We start from the raw sequence: 16,190 nt of genomic DNA, 5'->3' as shown, positions 1-16,190 counted from the left end.
TGCAAGATCTCAGTAGAGCCTCACAAATTTGGGGTTCCCTTCTAGACACAACCAGCAGACCCAGATATGCAGGAACATGATGTAGAATTTGTGGGTGTTCTGTAGCATCACCTAATGGGGACAGGAAGTGACATCAAACTCCTTCCTGCTGTGTCTGAAACACGTGAAAATTGAGAGCCTGGTGTGAGGGCATGTCCAATCCTGCTTACACCTTCAATGATTATTGGTATTGGAATTTGTTAATTAAGGTACCTGATAATCATTAAAAACTCAAACATGTTTATGTTTTTGTTGTTGTTGTTGTTTTACTTTTTTCTTTTAATGCAGGAGGTGAAAATCTTTTGTGGGATGGATACTGACAGGTAACCATGGCATATAGATTTTAATGAATCCATTTATCCATAAATGGAGCAAGACCAGGAGCCAGTTAGTGAAGAAACATAAATAATAATGTTCAGAATAATAAGAATGAAAACTCTCTATTTTCAGATTACCTCACATATTAACTTATTTTCTAAATTACAGTTTTTTATGCTTGTTTGCACACTAAAATAAAAAATAACACACAGTCAGTAAAACCTGACTCAAGGAGTAAAACCTCAGTCCAGATGTGCACATGTGCACACTATAAGCACATTTACAGCCTCACACTTTTTGCAAAACACTAAACAAAGTGTTTTTCAAACCACTAAACACACAGGAGCTTCACAGTTTCATCCTGACAACCACCAACAAGATAAAGACGTCAACCAATAGTCATCATCATCATCATCAGTGCATGCAGTGACGTGTTTAACCATAGAATGAGAGATAGTGTCGACAGGCAGGAAACATCAAACCGAGCAACTTCAGCTTCCTGACTGATCAAACAGACTTAGTGTAGAACGAGTGAAGTCGTAGAAACAGTTCGATTGTTCACCAGGATCAAATTCAGAATGAATATCCACCAGATTCTCTTCTTCTGCTTCTCATCAGGTGAGAACTGATTACCTGACTTCCTCTTTAATGCTGCATCATGTGTGTGTTGTTGTGTAAATTCAAACAAGTCGGAAATGTGTAACGTACGTCTCAGTGTCGCTGCCATCTTGTCATTTTCTGAAATATTGTCTCTGTTGCAACACTTCGATAATATTCTTTAATGTAATTAAATGTAATGAAATCCAGTTTAACAAAACATGAGTCATCCATCATAATTAGTTGTTGTTAGTTTTATTACATGTTGCAGTGTAAAATCTTAAAATCAGTTCATATCATATTTGAGAACAGGAACAAGAACCCTTCATGAAAAAAACACAAACTCAAGTATACAGATAATATCCTGTCTAGTTGGTGTGATGCTGACAGTTCTGATCGAGCTTTAACCAGGATCTGACAGTATTTTATAATCCTGAATCTGCTTTAAAACTGGCAGGTAGAGAATACTGTTGATTGATAATGCAGTTTGTGCAAAGGAAGTCTTACAGTGTGTAATTCTGCAGTTTCCTTCTGACGTACCTCAGGTTTTTGTACCGGTGCCCTTTTAATTGTTTTCGCCCTTGTCCTTTAGACAGCCTGAGTCCACCACTGCTGATGCCTGAGACCAGGAGGTTGTGCAATATGATAGATGAGATAAAACCATTGCATGCATAAAAGTTAAAACTGTACTTAACAGTAATCTGATTTGCCTGAAGTTTTGTAGATTGGCCCACACAGTCCTACTTAACTTTTTTATATGTTGTCAAATTTATTTTGAGAGCTCAGAACAATTCCAAGATACTTCAGATTCTGTACTTTCTCTGGTTCGGTTTCTTTTATCCTCACTTAAAAAGTGTCTGTGACTGGGAGGAGACTGTTTTTTTAAACATTTAAGCCCAACATGACGTCCACAAATGTCTTATTTTGTCCACAAACCAAAGATATTCAGTTTGTTGTCAGAGAGGAGTAAAGAAACCAGAAAATATTCACATTTAAGAAGCTGAAATCTGAGACTTCTGACTATTCTTTCTTACAAAATCACTCGATCTGATTAATTGATTAACTGATTAATAATCAATTAGTTGTTGCAGCTCTAATGAGACACTTATGCACAGCCAGTGTATTACCTTCAGTAGATGGTGGATCAGTTAGTGGAAGGACAGAGACGTTCTCGCACCGGCGCTCAGCACCGTGCTGTTGCAGAAAAATCTTTTATTGCCACATAAATAAAGGCCTACCATAAAAATCCAATGCAAAACAGTCTTTTATTTTTACGCTACATTTTCTCAACCGTATTTCTAACATATATCCTACAAATAGTGGTTCCTGCTTCTGTATCACTCCACAGATCAGCTGTTTGGCTCAGAGGGCTGCAAGATCAGACTTAAATCAAACTTTACTGTCGTGCATGTGTTTCTCTGGGCTGTTTAAAGAAACGTGTCCTGGTCACTTGGGCAGATATTAATTTTTTTTTAGGTAGGTCTTTATCTATGTGGGTAAAATATATTTTCCGCTGATTCTGTCTGCAACAGCACAGTGCTGAGCTCTTCCCTTCTATTGTCCCTTTAATATTTTGAAGCAATTTGCTAGTTCTGTTGAATACGTCGTATATATGTCGTGTTTGATATTAAAAAGTATGGACAAAAGGCAACACAAACAGAAAAAACATGTTTCCCACAGAAACTCTGAGTATGACTTCAGCAAAAAGTACAGCTGTGCCTCTGTATCATCTCTGTGTTTCCATGAAGTGAAGGATCAGCCGTCTTTGACCTGCAGTCAACAAAAACTAGAAAGTCCTGACCATCGGTGTTCTCTGTTTATCTTTTCAGCAGCACTGCATGATGGAGGTGCCACTCTCCCCATTTATCAAAGATTCAAAGGAAGAAATTTGACAGTGGTACGTCCGTTTTCCTCGTCTGAAAGCAGGAAGTTCTTCTGTAGGAGAACATGTGAAGAAGGAAACATTCTCATTGACACACATGAGAACAGGAGTCAGAGCGGCAGATACAGCATCGAACACGAAGACATACCTCAAACAGGACAGCTGCTGTCTGTGACCATCACACAGGTGAACAAGTCTGACTCTGGACGGTTCAGGTGTGGGCTGGGAAATCCTTCATTTCCAGCTGCATACAGAGAGTTTGGTATTGCAGTAATTGATGGTGAGTATATTACTAAAATAACTGTTATTATTTCTGCATGTCTTTCAAATCTTTTAGAAGCAGAGACATGAATGAAATGAAATGAATGAGTCCAATTAAATAACTGTCAAAATGTGACGTCAGCCAATGATGAATTGGATATTATTGAATCTTTGTTGGATTAAATCATTTACTCACTGGTTGAACTGGGAAACTTCCAGTCTGCGGATCTGTGTAAATGTGAAGCAGGAAATATTGTGACCAGACTGCAGCAGGAAGTGCAGCTTGTGTTTGTCAAGCAGGGCCCCGTTTCCCAGAGCCTTCGTAGCGTGCATCGTAAGTTGTATTTTAAGGTCTCCCTTAAGGTTGTCCCAACTCTGGGAAACAGCCCTTAACCTTAAGGGAGACCTTAAAATACAACTTACGACGCACGTAGCGCTACGAAGGCTCTGGGAAACGGGGCCCTGGTCAGTACGAAGCAGCAAGAAAAAGCAGGGTTTGACATTAACAGAGTAAAAAGTAATTATGTGGCCACCAGCCTCCCAAGTCCCAATCCCATGACAGAGTAAACAAAATCCTGCCCTGTCCTGATCCTGAAAGAATGACCCCCGTCCCATCCCATCCCCGTCAATCCACAGCCTGCAAAAACCTCACCTACTCTTCTTATGATCGTCCCAGACCTGCAAACTCATAATAATGAACTTTTTAGCATTTATATCTGTGTTCATCACCATTTTCAGCACTTATCTCTGGGTTCTTAACCAATTTTATTGTTGATATGTGGTCAGATTATAAACAAACGATGTGCCAGCATGGCGGCGCTGACACTGGACTCGCGGTAGAGACACAGCACAAGACGTTAAAATGTCCCTCTGTTTCAAGCCCCAAATATTCATCACCTCTCAACTAAAAAAAAAGCAAAACAAATATATGGAAACAAACAACAAGTTTTGGGAACTGGCGATCCATATACAGGACCAGGCCATATGTGAGTCACCAAAGTCCCTGTCAGAGCCTCACTTTGGTGATGTTGACTTCTGTCTTGTGGAGAATCCCTCACTTTACTCTGCCGATCTGGATGAAAGCGTACAAAAGTACAGTCAGTTATATGTATTTTTAATCTGGATGGGTCAGTAATGCTGGGAAATTCTTCACTGTCAGAGTAAAGGTGAGTATAAATCTAATCAAAACTTTGGTAAAGTGTCCGCTGTAAAGACATGCATACTCTGACAGCTGCCATTGTTTGTCCTCCCCGGGGACAGAGGCACGTTTAATAGCACCAATTCATGATCTCCTTGTTTCTGAGTTCTCTTTGACAGACAGGATTCTGTAGAATCACAGCCCAGGTTTGTCTCCTCGGCAGTTAGTTCATCTGATCGCACAACAATTATCTGAAACAACACAGACCGTTCAGGCAACGAAAGACAGAATTGTTTTGCCTTCCAAAGGGGCGTTCCCATACGGACATGACGTCACATGAAAACTATGAATATATGTGTAATATAATATGTCTAGATTTTAATAAAATTGTGAGAATATAACATTTCTAAACTTTTCCAACAGCGCTGCAGACTGGTTCATTCATCGAAGACGTCTTCTTTTACAGAGAAATGGAAGGAAATGATTTTGTGGGAACTAATTTCTTTAACTCATCTGGAACAGTGAAGTTCCTCTGCAAGAACGAATGTGAAGCCGACGACCTTCTCATTCACACCACTGGTGACAATGCTCAAAGTGGCAGATACAGCCTCCAGTATACATATATAGAAGGATGGACAGGTGGAGTTTTGGATGTTGCCATCTCCCAGGTGACCAGGTATGACTCAGGACGGTACACGTGCGGTGTGGACGGAGAAGTTTCTGAGTTTGAGCTCGTAGTTGATGGTGAGTCTCTTCTGAAAACCGTTTGGGCTGTCCTGAATAAAATGACTCCATACTGCTGGTCTGGTGTAATCCGAGTCTCCTGAAGTCTAGGCTGATTGCACGCCGTCACACCACACACACACACACACACACACACACACACACACACAGTTCAGACGGTGTGTACACACACGTGAACGTGGCTCAAAGTGGCTCAAAGCTCTTCAGTGAAGAGTTGGTTTATTTTGTCAACTTTGACAATAAACTGAATATCTTTAGATTGTGAGCAAAAAAACACATCTGTTTTCTCACCTTTAATCAATCAAATGTCTATTAATCGTTTAATCAAGAAAATAATAAACCAATTAATGGACTCAAATACTAATCATTCAGTACAGCCCAGCCCTGTGTTTTTGTTTGTCTGTTGTTGTTGTTGTTTTCCCATTGTGTGTAGACATTTGCTCTTTTTTTTAATCTTTATAACTTAATATTTTGATTATCTGATTAATGGCTGAGACTGACCTGAGATCAGATAAGAGACAGAACATAAAGACTTTGTATAATATGCACATGATCTATCTTCATCTGAATTTCTCTGATCTGATTGTTTCATTTTGTGTGTTTGTGTGTTTTCCAAATATTTTTGATAGAAGCAACAACACAGAGTTTAAACTCCAGTACAGGAAACTCCACACCTTCATCATTGTTCCCTGAAAGCACCGTCCAGTGTACAGGTAGAAGACATTTCATGATGATTTGTCCTCCAGCTAATCACTGTCTTTCTGCTAATTTCAGTCTAATTTCTTCATTAAATTAAGAATCACAACATTTTCAAAACAAACACCATTAATTACTGCAGTACTCCTACATTATACTACATTTCATATTTAAATTTGAATGTTATTTTCTCCAGGACCGAGTACATTTAAATTCTGCAACTTTTTTTCTTTGATCAGACCAAAGTCTGTGACAAACAACAAGAAGATTTTACTCTTAAAGGGATAGTTCACTCAAAACTGATAATTCAGTCATTATGTCCTCACCCTCATGCTGATTGAAGATCGGGTTTAGTTTTTTTAGTCCACAAAACACTGCTGGAGTTTTACAGGAAAATAGTGTTGCAGAATCTCCCAAACAGTTGAAGTGAATGGTGACCAGTTTTCAAATGTAAAAAAAACAAACAACCAGTTCAGACGGTGCGTACGTGAATGTGAACGTGGCTCAAAGCTGAGCATCTACAATGACATGTCGGGGCTTTAGGAGACAGATTACACCAGATGAGCAGTATGGAGGCATTTTATGTTATTATTTTTTTTCCCAGTTGTTGTTTTACATTTGAAAACTTCCATTGTTTTGGAGATTCTGCAACACCGTTTTCCTGTGAAACTCCAGCAGTGTTTTGTGGACAAAAAAACTAAAACCTGAGCCAAACAAACTCAAATATTGACAATACTTCTATCCGTAGATGATATATCTCTCTCCCTCATCCCTCCAGCTGACGTGACCTGCACTGACCTGCCGCACGTCACAGTCAGATATCCTACAGGTTAAAAAGTAACTCAGTTACTTGGATCAGAAACTGTAAAATGATGACTGGTTTGGAAATTGTAATCCTTTACACTACTCGTAAAGAAAGAATACTACTGAGTAATAAACATACATAGATACAGTATATAAATTATTAATCGATTATTACATTAATCAGCAACTTTTGATTGCTGAATAATTTTGTTTGAGTAATTTTTAAGAAAAAAAGACAAAAATCTGTGATTTTAGGTTCTTAAATGTGAATATTTTTTGGTTTCTTTTGTTGTCTTTGAGACAATCTATCTTGATTTGAGGACGTCGTCTTAGGCTTCAGGAAACACTGATCGACATTCTTCACCATTTTCTCACCTGCTCTGTACACAAACAGAACAGTTTGGGGGGGTGGGATTGTGCACAGCTTTGTCAAATCTTGTCATCACAGTGAGGTTGCCAGGTTTGATAACATACAGAGAACAACAAACCCACAAAAGTACTGGACAGACTGTCCATCCTGTTGAACGATTGTGCTAATTCTTGTAATATTTTTTTATAAAATGAAATAATGTGGACTATTTTTAAACATGACTGTTTATTATGTACATGATCTATCTCTCCATCTATCTATCTGGGGCAGCAGCTCATCTGAATTCCTCTTTATCTGTACTGAATGATGATCTGATTGTTTCATTTTGTGTGTTTGTGTGTTTTCCAAATAATTTTAATAGAAGCAACAACACAGAGTTTAAACTCCAGTACAGGAAACTCCACACCTTCATCATTGTTCCCTGAAAGCACCGTCCAGTGTACAGGTAGAAGACATTTCAGACAAAAGTCTGTGATAAACAACAAGATGGTCTTAGTATTAAAGGGGTAGTTCACTCAAAACTGATAATTCAGTCATTATTTACTCACCCTCATGCCGACTGAAGGTTGAGTTTAGTTTTTTAGTCCACAAAACACTGCTGGAGTTTCACAGGAAAACTGTGTTGCAGAATCTCCCAAACTATTGCATGAAAAAAGAAAAAAAAAAGCCAAAAACATCAAACATAAAATGCCTCCATATGCCATTTACACACTGTCACACCACACACACATGGTGCGAATAACATTTTATGAGCTTTTTATGAGCATTTTATGAGCTTGGCATGCTGGGACTTTAGGAGACTTTTACATTTCAAAACTGGTCACCATTCAGATTCTGCAGCACTGATTTCCTCTGAAGCTCCAGCAGTGTTTTGTGAACTAAAAAACTAAACTTCACCTTCAGTTTGCATGAGGGTCAGTTGATTATGACTAAATTTTCATTTTTATGTGAACTATCCTTTTACATTTTCCGCACTAAATGAAATAACCCTCTCTCTCTCTCTCTCTCTCTCTCTCTCTCTCGCTCCCTCTCTTTTTTTTTTACCCCATTTTGCTCTCTCTTCTTCCTCACTCTCCTCCTGTGTCTCTTACCCAGAGTACCTCCTTCCTCTGGTCGTATGTGTGGTTGTGGTTGTAGTTGTGGTTGTGGTGCTGGTGGCTGTTGTTCTGCTGCTCCTCTACAGACTGAAGACAAACAGGAACTCAGACGACATGAACATGGAGGTGACTTTCATGAGCTCTTTCTGTCTATGTTTAGTTTTACTGCAGACTTCCCTGGAGTCACTAAGACATAAAACAACACCATCAACTTCAACAAGTCTGGCTGTAGGAAGGGCTGAACAGTTCATGGAAATATTATCAAAATCACAAGATGGCCAAGTTCACAATCTGTATCACAGAAACTGTCATTTTTTGATAAAGATAAAATGTGTCACAACATACCATTATAAATGAATCATTGTGGAGCTACAGAGATGCTCAGGCCTACAAACTTTATTCTCCACATGCAAAGGAACACGTTTGTTTTCAGTGAAAATGAAATGCAAAAATCACCACCATCATCCCACCAAAATCCTGACTCATATCATAATCACAACATGTGTGAAAATAATTTTTGTGTATCTTTCAGTCGTACAGTGGAGCCAACACAAACAGGGGCTGACTGATCTGCAAATCATTTTGGGGGTGAAGTTCTTCTCTTGGTTCGTTAAGCCTGCGACAATAACAGCAACTCACCTGAGAAATGGCTCAAGTTTTCACAATTAGAAAGCATTAATCCAAATCTACAGATGACATATTTTTACTGATTATCAGCTGATGATTATCATCATCCAGTCGATCTGAACATCCTTAGAAAAAACACACATAATTCATCACTGTCATTATTTAGTCACTGGTCTGTTAAGTAGTCACATGATGTCATCCTCTGATGTCTTCACATATAAACAGTTGTTTTCATTTTCAGTGTGTCGTCTATAAGAACCGTCCTCCAGTCTCCACATGTGAGGACTCCATCTACCAGAGCCTGGATCCAGCCACCAGAGACCAGGACCAGATCTACTCCACACAACACACATGAGACTCTGAATTCTGAACCCAACTCTAATTCTAAAGTTTTGAAAAAGTTTTACCAACTATAAATCTTTGTTGAGATAATTAACTTTTCATCTTTGGATGAACTTAAATCTTGAAGATTTAGAAATCCAAAAAAGTTGTATTAAAAAAAAATCTTTGCATAAATTCATTGAGGTGAAAGTGAATCATGGTTAAAATTTTAATATTTTCAATTAAAACATTTAATTTTCAGGCGCCAAAATAATGACGAATCAGGTTCACAGCTCACTGTGACCAAGTTTTGGAATATTATTAGTATTTTTTTTTTTTTTTTTGAGTTTCTAAAACTCAAAAAAAGTTTGTCTAAAGAAGAAAATTAAATTATCTCAACTAAAGATTTTAGGTCAGCAAAACTTAAAGTTTGTTTCAAAGCTCAAGAGTTTAATTTGGACTCAAAACTCAAAAATCTGTTACAGTGTCTTACCTTGAAATGTTGAATTGTCGCAACATTTCTTTTACAGTGTAAAAATGTCTGTCTTGATTGTAAAGGTTGCAGACCTCTGGACTAAATGTAAATGTACCTTGTTGTAATAATTGTCTCTGCATTTGATTATTATTGATTTTAGTAATAACTTAATAATCAGTAAGTAGCTCTGAAAGCTGAAGTCTAGAAAAATAATATCATTGTGTTGAGAATGAATTCTTTGACTTTTTGTTGCTTCTCTTGGTAGCTAACGTTAGCATACTTATCTCCATGTTTGAGGTCAAAGTGTAAATTGTATTTCTTTGTTACAAAGAAAACACAGCAGCTTGTCTCCATTTAGCACAAACATGTATTCACTCTCTCATTAAACTGTCTTCTCTCTGCATCAACTTTTCTTTTCTTGAACATTTTGTTTGCTGTTAATGTTACTACCTACAACCTGGAAACAGCTATATGATTGGAGGGCAGTGTTTGACTACAGAGTCTAATAGGAAAATAACTGTTTTGCATTACAGGACTTTGCATGAAGCTGAAGGTGCAGATAATAGGTTACTGTGTAACAGGGTATTTTTAAAAGCTATGCATCTACTGGGACAGACAAAAAGAGAGACACAGGGAACAGACCAGGATGGAAAAAGTTCTTCTGAGCATCATCGCTGTCTCAGGCAAGTCTTTTAGAGGTTTTTAAAAATTTTGATATTAAACTGTATTTTTGCACATATGTATTATTATTATTATATTTTGTGTTATTTTAATTAGAATATGTGTATATTATATGTATTTAAAAATATGTTGATTTGCAAACAAGCTGCAGAGTACAGGCCTCACAGTGATCATCTGAAACAGTCATTCCCTGAGACTGGGTCGTGACTGACAGGTGGGTCACAGGAGATTTTATTTGGATAACCAGATAAATAAAAGGCTATGGAAGAAAATCTGCAGTACACATTTAATTAAGTATTTAATGTGTGTTGTTTTACTGAAAAGAGAAAATTATTGACTTATTTTGTCAAATTTATGAAGGAGGCTAAAATGTCCTTATTGTTTCCCTAATGAGAGGAAATAAAGACAGGGACATGGCCTGTTAACTCAGTCTAAATGTATTTATTTCTCATTTGTAATATATTTAATGTGTATATGTTTTCAGTAACATGAGTCAAAATAGTGAGAAGTCTTCATTTTGGCACAAATTAACTTTTTCGAGGATTTACTGATCAGACCTTTAGTGAATTTAGATGTGGAAAATGTTTCTGTGAGCAGAAGCCACTTAAAATTCATTTTCTTTATGCTTCTTCATCATCCCCATGTTAACAGTGATATCCATGAATAAAAGGCATGACAGTTGTCAAAGCGTAAAAGCAACAATCTACAAATCAAACCTAACAGTCTAACAGTGACATTATCACAGCTCCGCACACTCACTTCCCCTGGTCTCCCTCTCCCTCAGTATTTTTCCACTCGCTCCGCCGCTGCTCCACTCTACCTGCCAGCCACTCCCACCTCATCAGCCCGACTCCACCCCCTCAGCTGCAGCTCACCTCCAATCAAGCCAGTATATGGCCTCCTCTGCCCAGTCACTCACTGCCAGATTGTTCTTTGTTTCCATGCAAGACTTTCAGGCGTTCATCTCCATACTGGCTCCTCACTCTGCCTGCCTCTCACCTGCCTCCTCCGTCTGTCTCCCGGTAAACACACCAGCCTTCCATCTGAAATCTGCCTCAGCGTCGAGTCTCCAGCCTGCTCCCTTAGTAGTAGTCATCTGCAGCAACACAGGGCTGTTCGGGTTCGTGGGCACACAACACCGCTCACGATCCCACTTCCGGTTTCAGCTCATTTCGTCCTTTGAACCAAATCCAGAGACTTTGCATTGACTCTTTGTCTGAGTAACAAACATAATCCTTTACTGCGTTACCTGTTCAAGTTCCTGTGTTGCAATCAAATGTCATCAGTGTGCATCTGTGTCTCTGCAGGACTGTGTGTTGTCTCATCACATGTTGGACGTCAGTACCATTTTGTTTATGAGCTGAAGAACATGACTGAAGCTCAGAGTTACTGCAGAGAAAAATACACAGACCTGGCCACCATCGACAACATGGAGGACGTGAAGATCCTGAACAACATGGCAGATTTAAGCAAGATGGTCTACTCTGAATACAGCCATGTGAGTTCACTTGTTCTTCTGTTTCAAAGCAACAATTATCTTAGTGGTGGAAAGTTACTGTTTAGTTTGAATAAACGTTTCAGGCCTAAAAAGGATATTTTTTTTCCCCCAAAAAAAATCAAGGATGAAGGAAAAGTCCAAAAAAATGAAAACAGATTTGTTTGTCAAAGCTTTTTTACTTCTTCCATTAATCATCTCATGAATCCTCACATTTATCTGGTGACCCTTTGAAGGGTCCCAACCCTTAGGTTGTGAACCACTAAACTAAGCTCACAAGTCATTCAAAGTGTCGACTCCAACTGTAAAGTGCTGCTCTGACATTGATTCATCAGTATTAACTAAAAATGTCACATAGAATCAGAATCAGTCACAGGAGAGTTGAGCTGCAACGAACCATTATTTTCACAGTCGAATGATTAATAGTTGTTTTAATGTCAGAAAATGGTGAAAATTCCTGTTTCCAAAAGCCCAAGACAACTTCCTCAAATGTCTTGTTTTGCTCACAACCCAAAATTATGCAGTTTTCTGTCAAAGAGAAGTAAAGAAACCAGAAAATGTTCACATTTATGAGGCTAGAATCAGATAATTTAGATTTTTTTTTTCTCCTCAAACCAATTTATTATTAAAATAGGTTTTTTGATGGGACATAATTTGTCCCAGTTATCAAGATTGTAGATATTAAAACATGAGTGAAGAGTGTTGATCCAGGAGGATGTTGCACAACTGCTGATGTTGCCAGATAGAAGCAGGAGGATCTGCATGACATCCTCTCATTTATGGAGGACTTGGAAAGAGGACAGACCACACAGAAGAGGGAGGACAGACAGGGGAGACAAACACATGTGGGGAGTGAGAGACAGGATAAGCAAACTAGGGAGAGAAGAGGGGAGGCTGGATGTCCTGGGGGATGATGATCCAGATGCAAATGTCTGCATGAGTCAGACAGGACAGTCATTTGTGTCTTCTCTCATCACAGTTTGATCAGTAACCCCGATGTTTGGTCATGTCAGAGATACAATAAGCTTCTGACTGAAGCCAAGAAAAGACTGCTGCAGTCAACTGTTCATTTATTTATCAGGGACAAAGTTAACAAGCTATAATGTTGCCAAACAAAACATCAAATCATAAATCCAGCCTTTAAAGTACAATAAATGTCAAATAATAATTCGCCAGACATAAACTGAAATTAAACATTCAACAGATTAAATCAAACTAATCAAACAATGAACCTCATGCTAGAACATTCTCATATTCTTATCTTAAAGTTCTCTTACTTTTTTGTATGAAGGGCTTGAGCAAACATGCAGATAACTGTGTAAACAATCCATCTGTGCATATTTGAGTGCACGTGCATGAGACATAAATTGTCATAATTAATGTCCCAGTAATACCATATAAGGCTGTGCTTCCTGCTCCATATGTAAGAAGTGTTCATGAATGAAAATGACATCAAAGAGTAAAAAGAAGAACTTAAAGAGTTTGCAGTTTGACGTCCTGCTTTCAGAGAATCATAAAGGAAAATCATAAAGGAAGTGGAATTAAAAGACCTGCTGAAGAAAAGAAAGACAAGTGCTGTTAAATCCTGTGTCCCAGAGGGTCGGACTCTCACCGAAATAATGAGGACATGTCTCAATATGAAAGTGGCCTCAGAGAAAAAAAAAAACGCCTCGCCACAGATTGGTGTGAAAATTGGTGAATGCAGCAAGTTCTCATAAATCACTCATACACACGATTTACGTTACGTTACCTTTAACCTTCAATTAATTCATTCTTTTACACATCATAATATTAATTGATAAAAACAATATTCAAATATTATTTACAGTTATAAAAAGACACATGGCAAACACCTACGAACTCTACAAAACACCTACAAAAGCTGACTTTAGATTGTCTGAACCTTTGTGCAGTTTAGACAAACACGTGGAAGCTGATAAAACTGACAGAGCAGAACTTGGTCAGCAGGAAAGGGAGCAATATTTTGAGAAACTCAGTCCTGGATCTGCATGTCTTAGATGTCAGAAAAAGCTGCTTTTACAGGCAATCTGTATGGCTGATTTTCTAGTGAGGAAAAACTTTTGAAAAACTAAATTTTGAAAAGGTAATTTCTGTTGGATTTTTATTGTTACACTGAAATTTAGAAGACCTGAAGTCACAATACTTAAGCTTTACAGCAACTGAGACCAAAGAAACACAAATCAAATGTTGTTTTCAGGGAGCCTGGATTGGTCTGTATGATGACCTGGACAGCTGGAGGTGGTCACTGTCAGACACAAGTTTCTACAAACACGGAGAGGCAGAGTTCAGAAGATGGTCGTCTACGGAACCAAACAACCTTAGAAGTGGAGAACACTGCGCACAGATGTATGTAGATGGACATTGGAATGATGATGACTGTGACGACCGTTTTAAGGCAGTTTGCTTCGATGTCAGAGGTGAGAATTTTAACTTTTCTTTCTTGTCTCTCAGAGACAACTTTCATGTTGGTTACATAAATGTCATTGAAAGCAGCCTGAGGCGAGTCCTTCGTTCAGTGGATGTATAATGTCATAGACAATGCCAGAGGAGCAGCATGGACAGCAAGCTGTATGTGTTATGGTTCCTCTGCACAGCGCTTCACTGTCATCTGTTTTCAGGGCAAAATGTGACTTTTGTCCTCACCAATGAATCCATGACGTGGTCTGATGCCCAGAGCTACTGCAGAGAACACCACACAGACCTGGCCAGTGTGAGAAACCTGACAGAGAACCAGAAGGTAAAGGAGCTGGTACCTGCAAGACAAAGAGTCTGGATCGGCCTTTTCAGAGACTCCTGGAAGTGGTCGGACGGAAGTAACTCCTCCTTTAGGTACTGGAGACAGGACACAAAGGAACCTAATAACAAGCAGGAACAGGAGATTTGTGTGGCAGCAAACTTTAGCCACTCTGGAGAATGGGAGGACTGGAACTGTGACTGGAAGAAAGCATTTGTTTGCCACCATGGTAAGCTTCAAATGTGGATTCAGACTTATTTTATTTGCGGATGCAGTAAAAACCTGTGTTGTTAGAGACCGGCCAGATGTTGCATCTAAACCTTTGTGGAAAACCTCTGCCGTGCTCTTTCATCTTTTTTATCAAAAGTGCTTCAGAGGATGTGCTACTGTTGCACCAGCTGTTTCTAAGCAATCAGTTGATTATGCTCGTTCAGACATCTTGGTAATCAATCAGTTGATCAGTCTGTTCATCATTTTCTTGATTAATCAATTAGTTGTGATGTGAATTAATTATGGTTAATAACAGTAACAATAATAACTTAATAACAGTAACTAACTGTTCATAACACTACTAACTCTCCTAATGACTGTTAATGATGGTTAATGATGATTAACGACTGTCAGATTTTGGAAGAATCCAACCAGAGATTGTGTATCTGATGAAGTTTTCACAGTGGTGCAGCCTGTTTCAAAGCAAGTGGTGAAAGTGAAGGTGAAGAAAAGCTCCTCTGTGGATCTGAATGACCCTGCTGTGATGGAGGACATGTTGATGCAGGTACATCTTTCTAATTTAACGTTAAAAACAGATGATTAAGCTGAAATAATTTTTTTTTATTACTCATTACTGAGAGGAGATTAGGTGTCGAGGCTCTTTTGCATCAAGATAAGGAACGTTTGTGAGAGGATGTAACTGAACTTCTCTCTGTGAGTGATATTCAGGACAGTCCATGTTTTGTGTCTCAGCTCAAACAGAAGCTGAAGGACCAGGGGGTGACTGGAGACGTCAAACTGAGCTGGAGGAAGCAGCCGGATGGAAAAGTCTTCCACAAGGAGAAGAAGAAGACAAAGAAGAGGAGCGCCAGTACAAAGGAAGATGAGCTTTAATGTCTAGAATCTCTCCGCCATCCTTCCTATAATTTCAATTATTAGTGGAGCGACGCAGCTCTATATGTCTTTACAAGTTTGGCAGATCTATTGAAAGAATCAGATCAGTCGCACGTCATTTCCCTAAACCACAATACATGTTAATGTTGGCAGTGTAATTAGTTTTAGCATAACGCCACAGTTGACAGATGCTAAGGAGTGTTTTTTTAGTGTTCTAATTGAAAATATTGGTTTACTGGTTAATTGTTTTAATTTTATTGCTTTGGCATGATTTGTGTCACTTGAATATGCAAAAAGAAAAGAATAAAATAATGATTAAATATGTCCCATGAATCCTACGTGTCTCTACATCCACCTTGAATCCATGCTGAATCCACCTTTCCAGTGGGATCAGAATAATCCTGAAGTTATCTTAATCTGCACTTTATAGCCTTGAAATACCCCAAACAACATCTGGATTCTGCAGTAGGATTGGAATACCAAATCTGCATCCTGTTTTTGTAGGTGCAGGATCACATATCCTGATATTTGAGACTTTTTTTATTTTCATTTTTATCAGTTGCCTCCCCGAGTATTGTCAGTGACTGATGAGAACTGCAGGGTGGGCTGTGTATGAAAGGGATGGATGCCAGAAAGAATTTTGAACCGCTCTTGTAGTGTGACCCGATTGGTCCATCACTCTACCTATTTAAATGGTCTCTCCTTGTGTTTTGTAAAATTAATCTGACGAAGGTCATCGCACTGAAACGTTGAATTTCCAAGTGCAGAAGATATTGTGTAGGAGTC

At 38.6% G+C, this 16,190-nt stretch overlaps 2 protein-coding genes across 4 annotated transcripts; both read left to right on the top strand.

Annotated features, from left to right (window-relative positions):
* Positions 1-2,573: 2,573 nt before the first annotated feature.
* On the top strand, positions 2,574-8,934 carry LOC146324636 (uncharacterized). 2 transcript variants are annotated; one of them, XM_084719907.1, is made up of 6 exons: positions 2,574-3,116; positions 4,659-4,979; positions 5,609-5,692; positions 7,211-7,294; positions 7,945-8,072; positions 8,815-8,934. In XM_084719907.1, exons 1-6 carry the CDS (start codon positions 2,591-2,593, stop codon positions 8,926-8,928), a joined length of 1,257 nt encoding a protein of 418 aa, XP_084576033.1. In that variant the 5' UTR covers positions 2,574-2,590; the 3' UTR covers positions 8,929-8,934. The 2 variants fall into 2 exon arrangements, with proteins under 2 accessions (XP_084576033.1, XP_084576032.1); XM_084719906.1 differs by lacking the exon at positions 8,815-8,934 and having other exon boundaries at positions 7,945-8,650.
* Positions 8,935-10,951: 2,017 nt separating this feature from the next.
* Positions 10,952-15,728, top strand: LOC146324635 (lymphocyte antigen 75-like). Of its 2 annotated transcripts, none has more exons than XM_084720232.1 (6): positions 10,952-11,072; positions 11,358-11,548; positions 13,764-13,983; positions 14,185-14,529; positions 14,975-15,075; positions 15,264-15,728. In XM_084720232.1, the coding sequence occupies exons 2-6, from the start codon at positions 11,420-11,422 to the stop codon at positions 15,402-15,404; spliced, it is 936 nt and encodes a 311-aa protein (XP_084576358.1). In that variant the 5' UTR covers positions 10,952-11,072; positions 11,358-11,419; the 3' UTR covers positions 15,405-15,728. The 2 variants fall into 2 exon arrangements, with proteins under 2 accessions (XP_084576358.1, XP_084576357.1); XM_084720231.1 differs by having other exon boundaries at positions 14,966-15,075.
* The last annotated feature ends 462 nt before the right edge of the window (positions 15,729-16,190 follow it).

Source organism: Lutjanus erythropterus, chromosome 6 (assembly GCF_056507025.1).
Source record: "Lutjanus erythropterus isolate fLutEry1 chromosome 6, fLutEry1.hap2, whole genome shotgun sequence".
In the NCBI taxonomy this organism is placed as follows: domain Eukaryota; kingdom Metazoa; phylum Chordata; class Actinopteri; order Lutjaniformes; family Lutjanidae; genus Lutjanus; species Lutjanus erythropterus.
The sequence above is the reverse complement of the archived record's forward strand: the minus strand, read 5'-3'. Positions and strand labels throughout refer to the sequence as shown.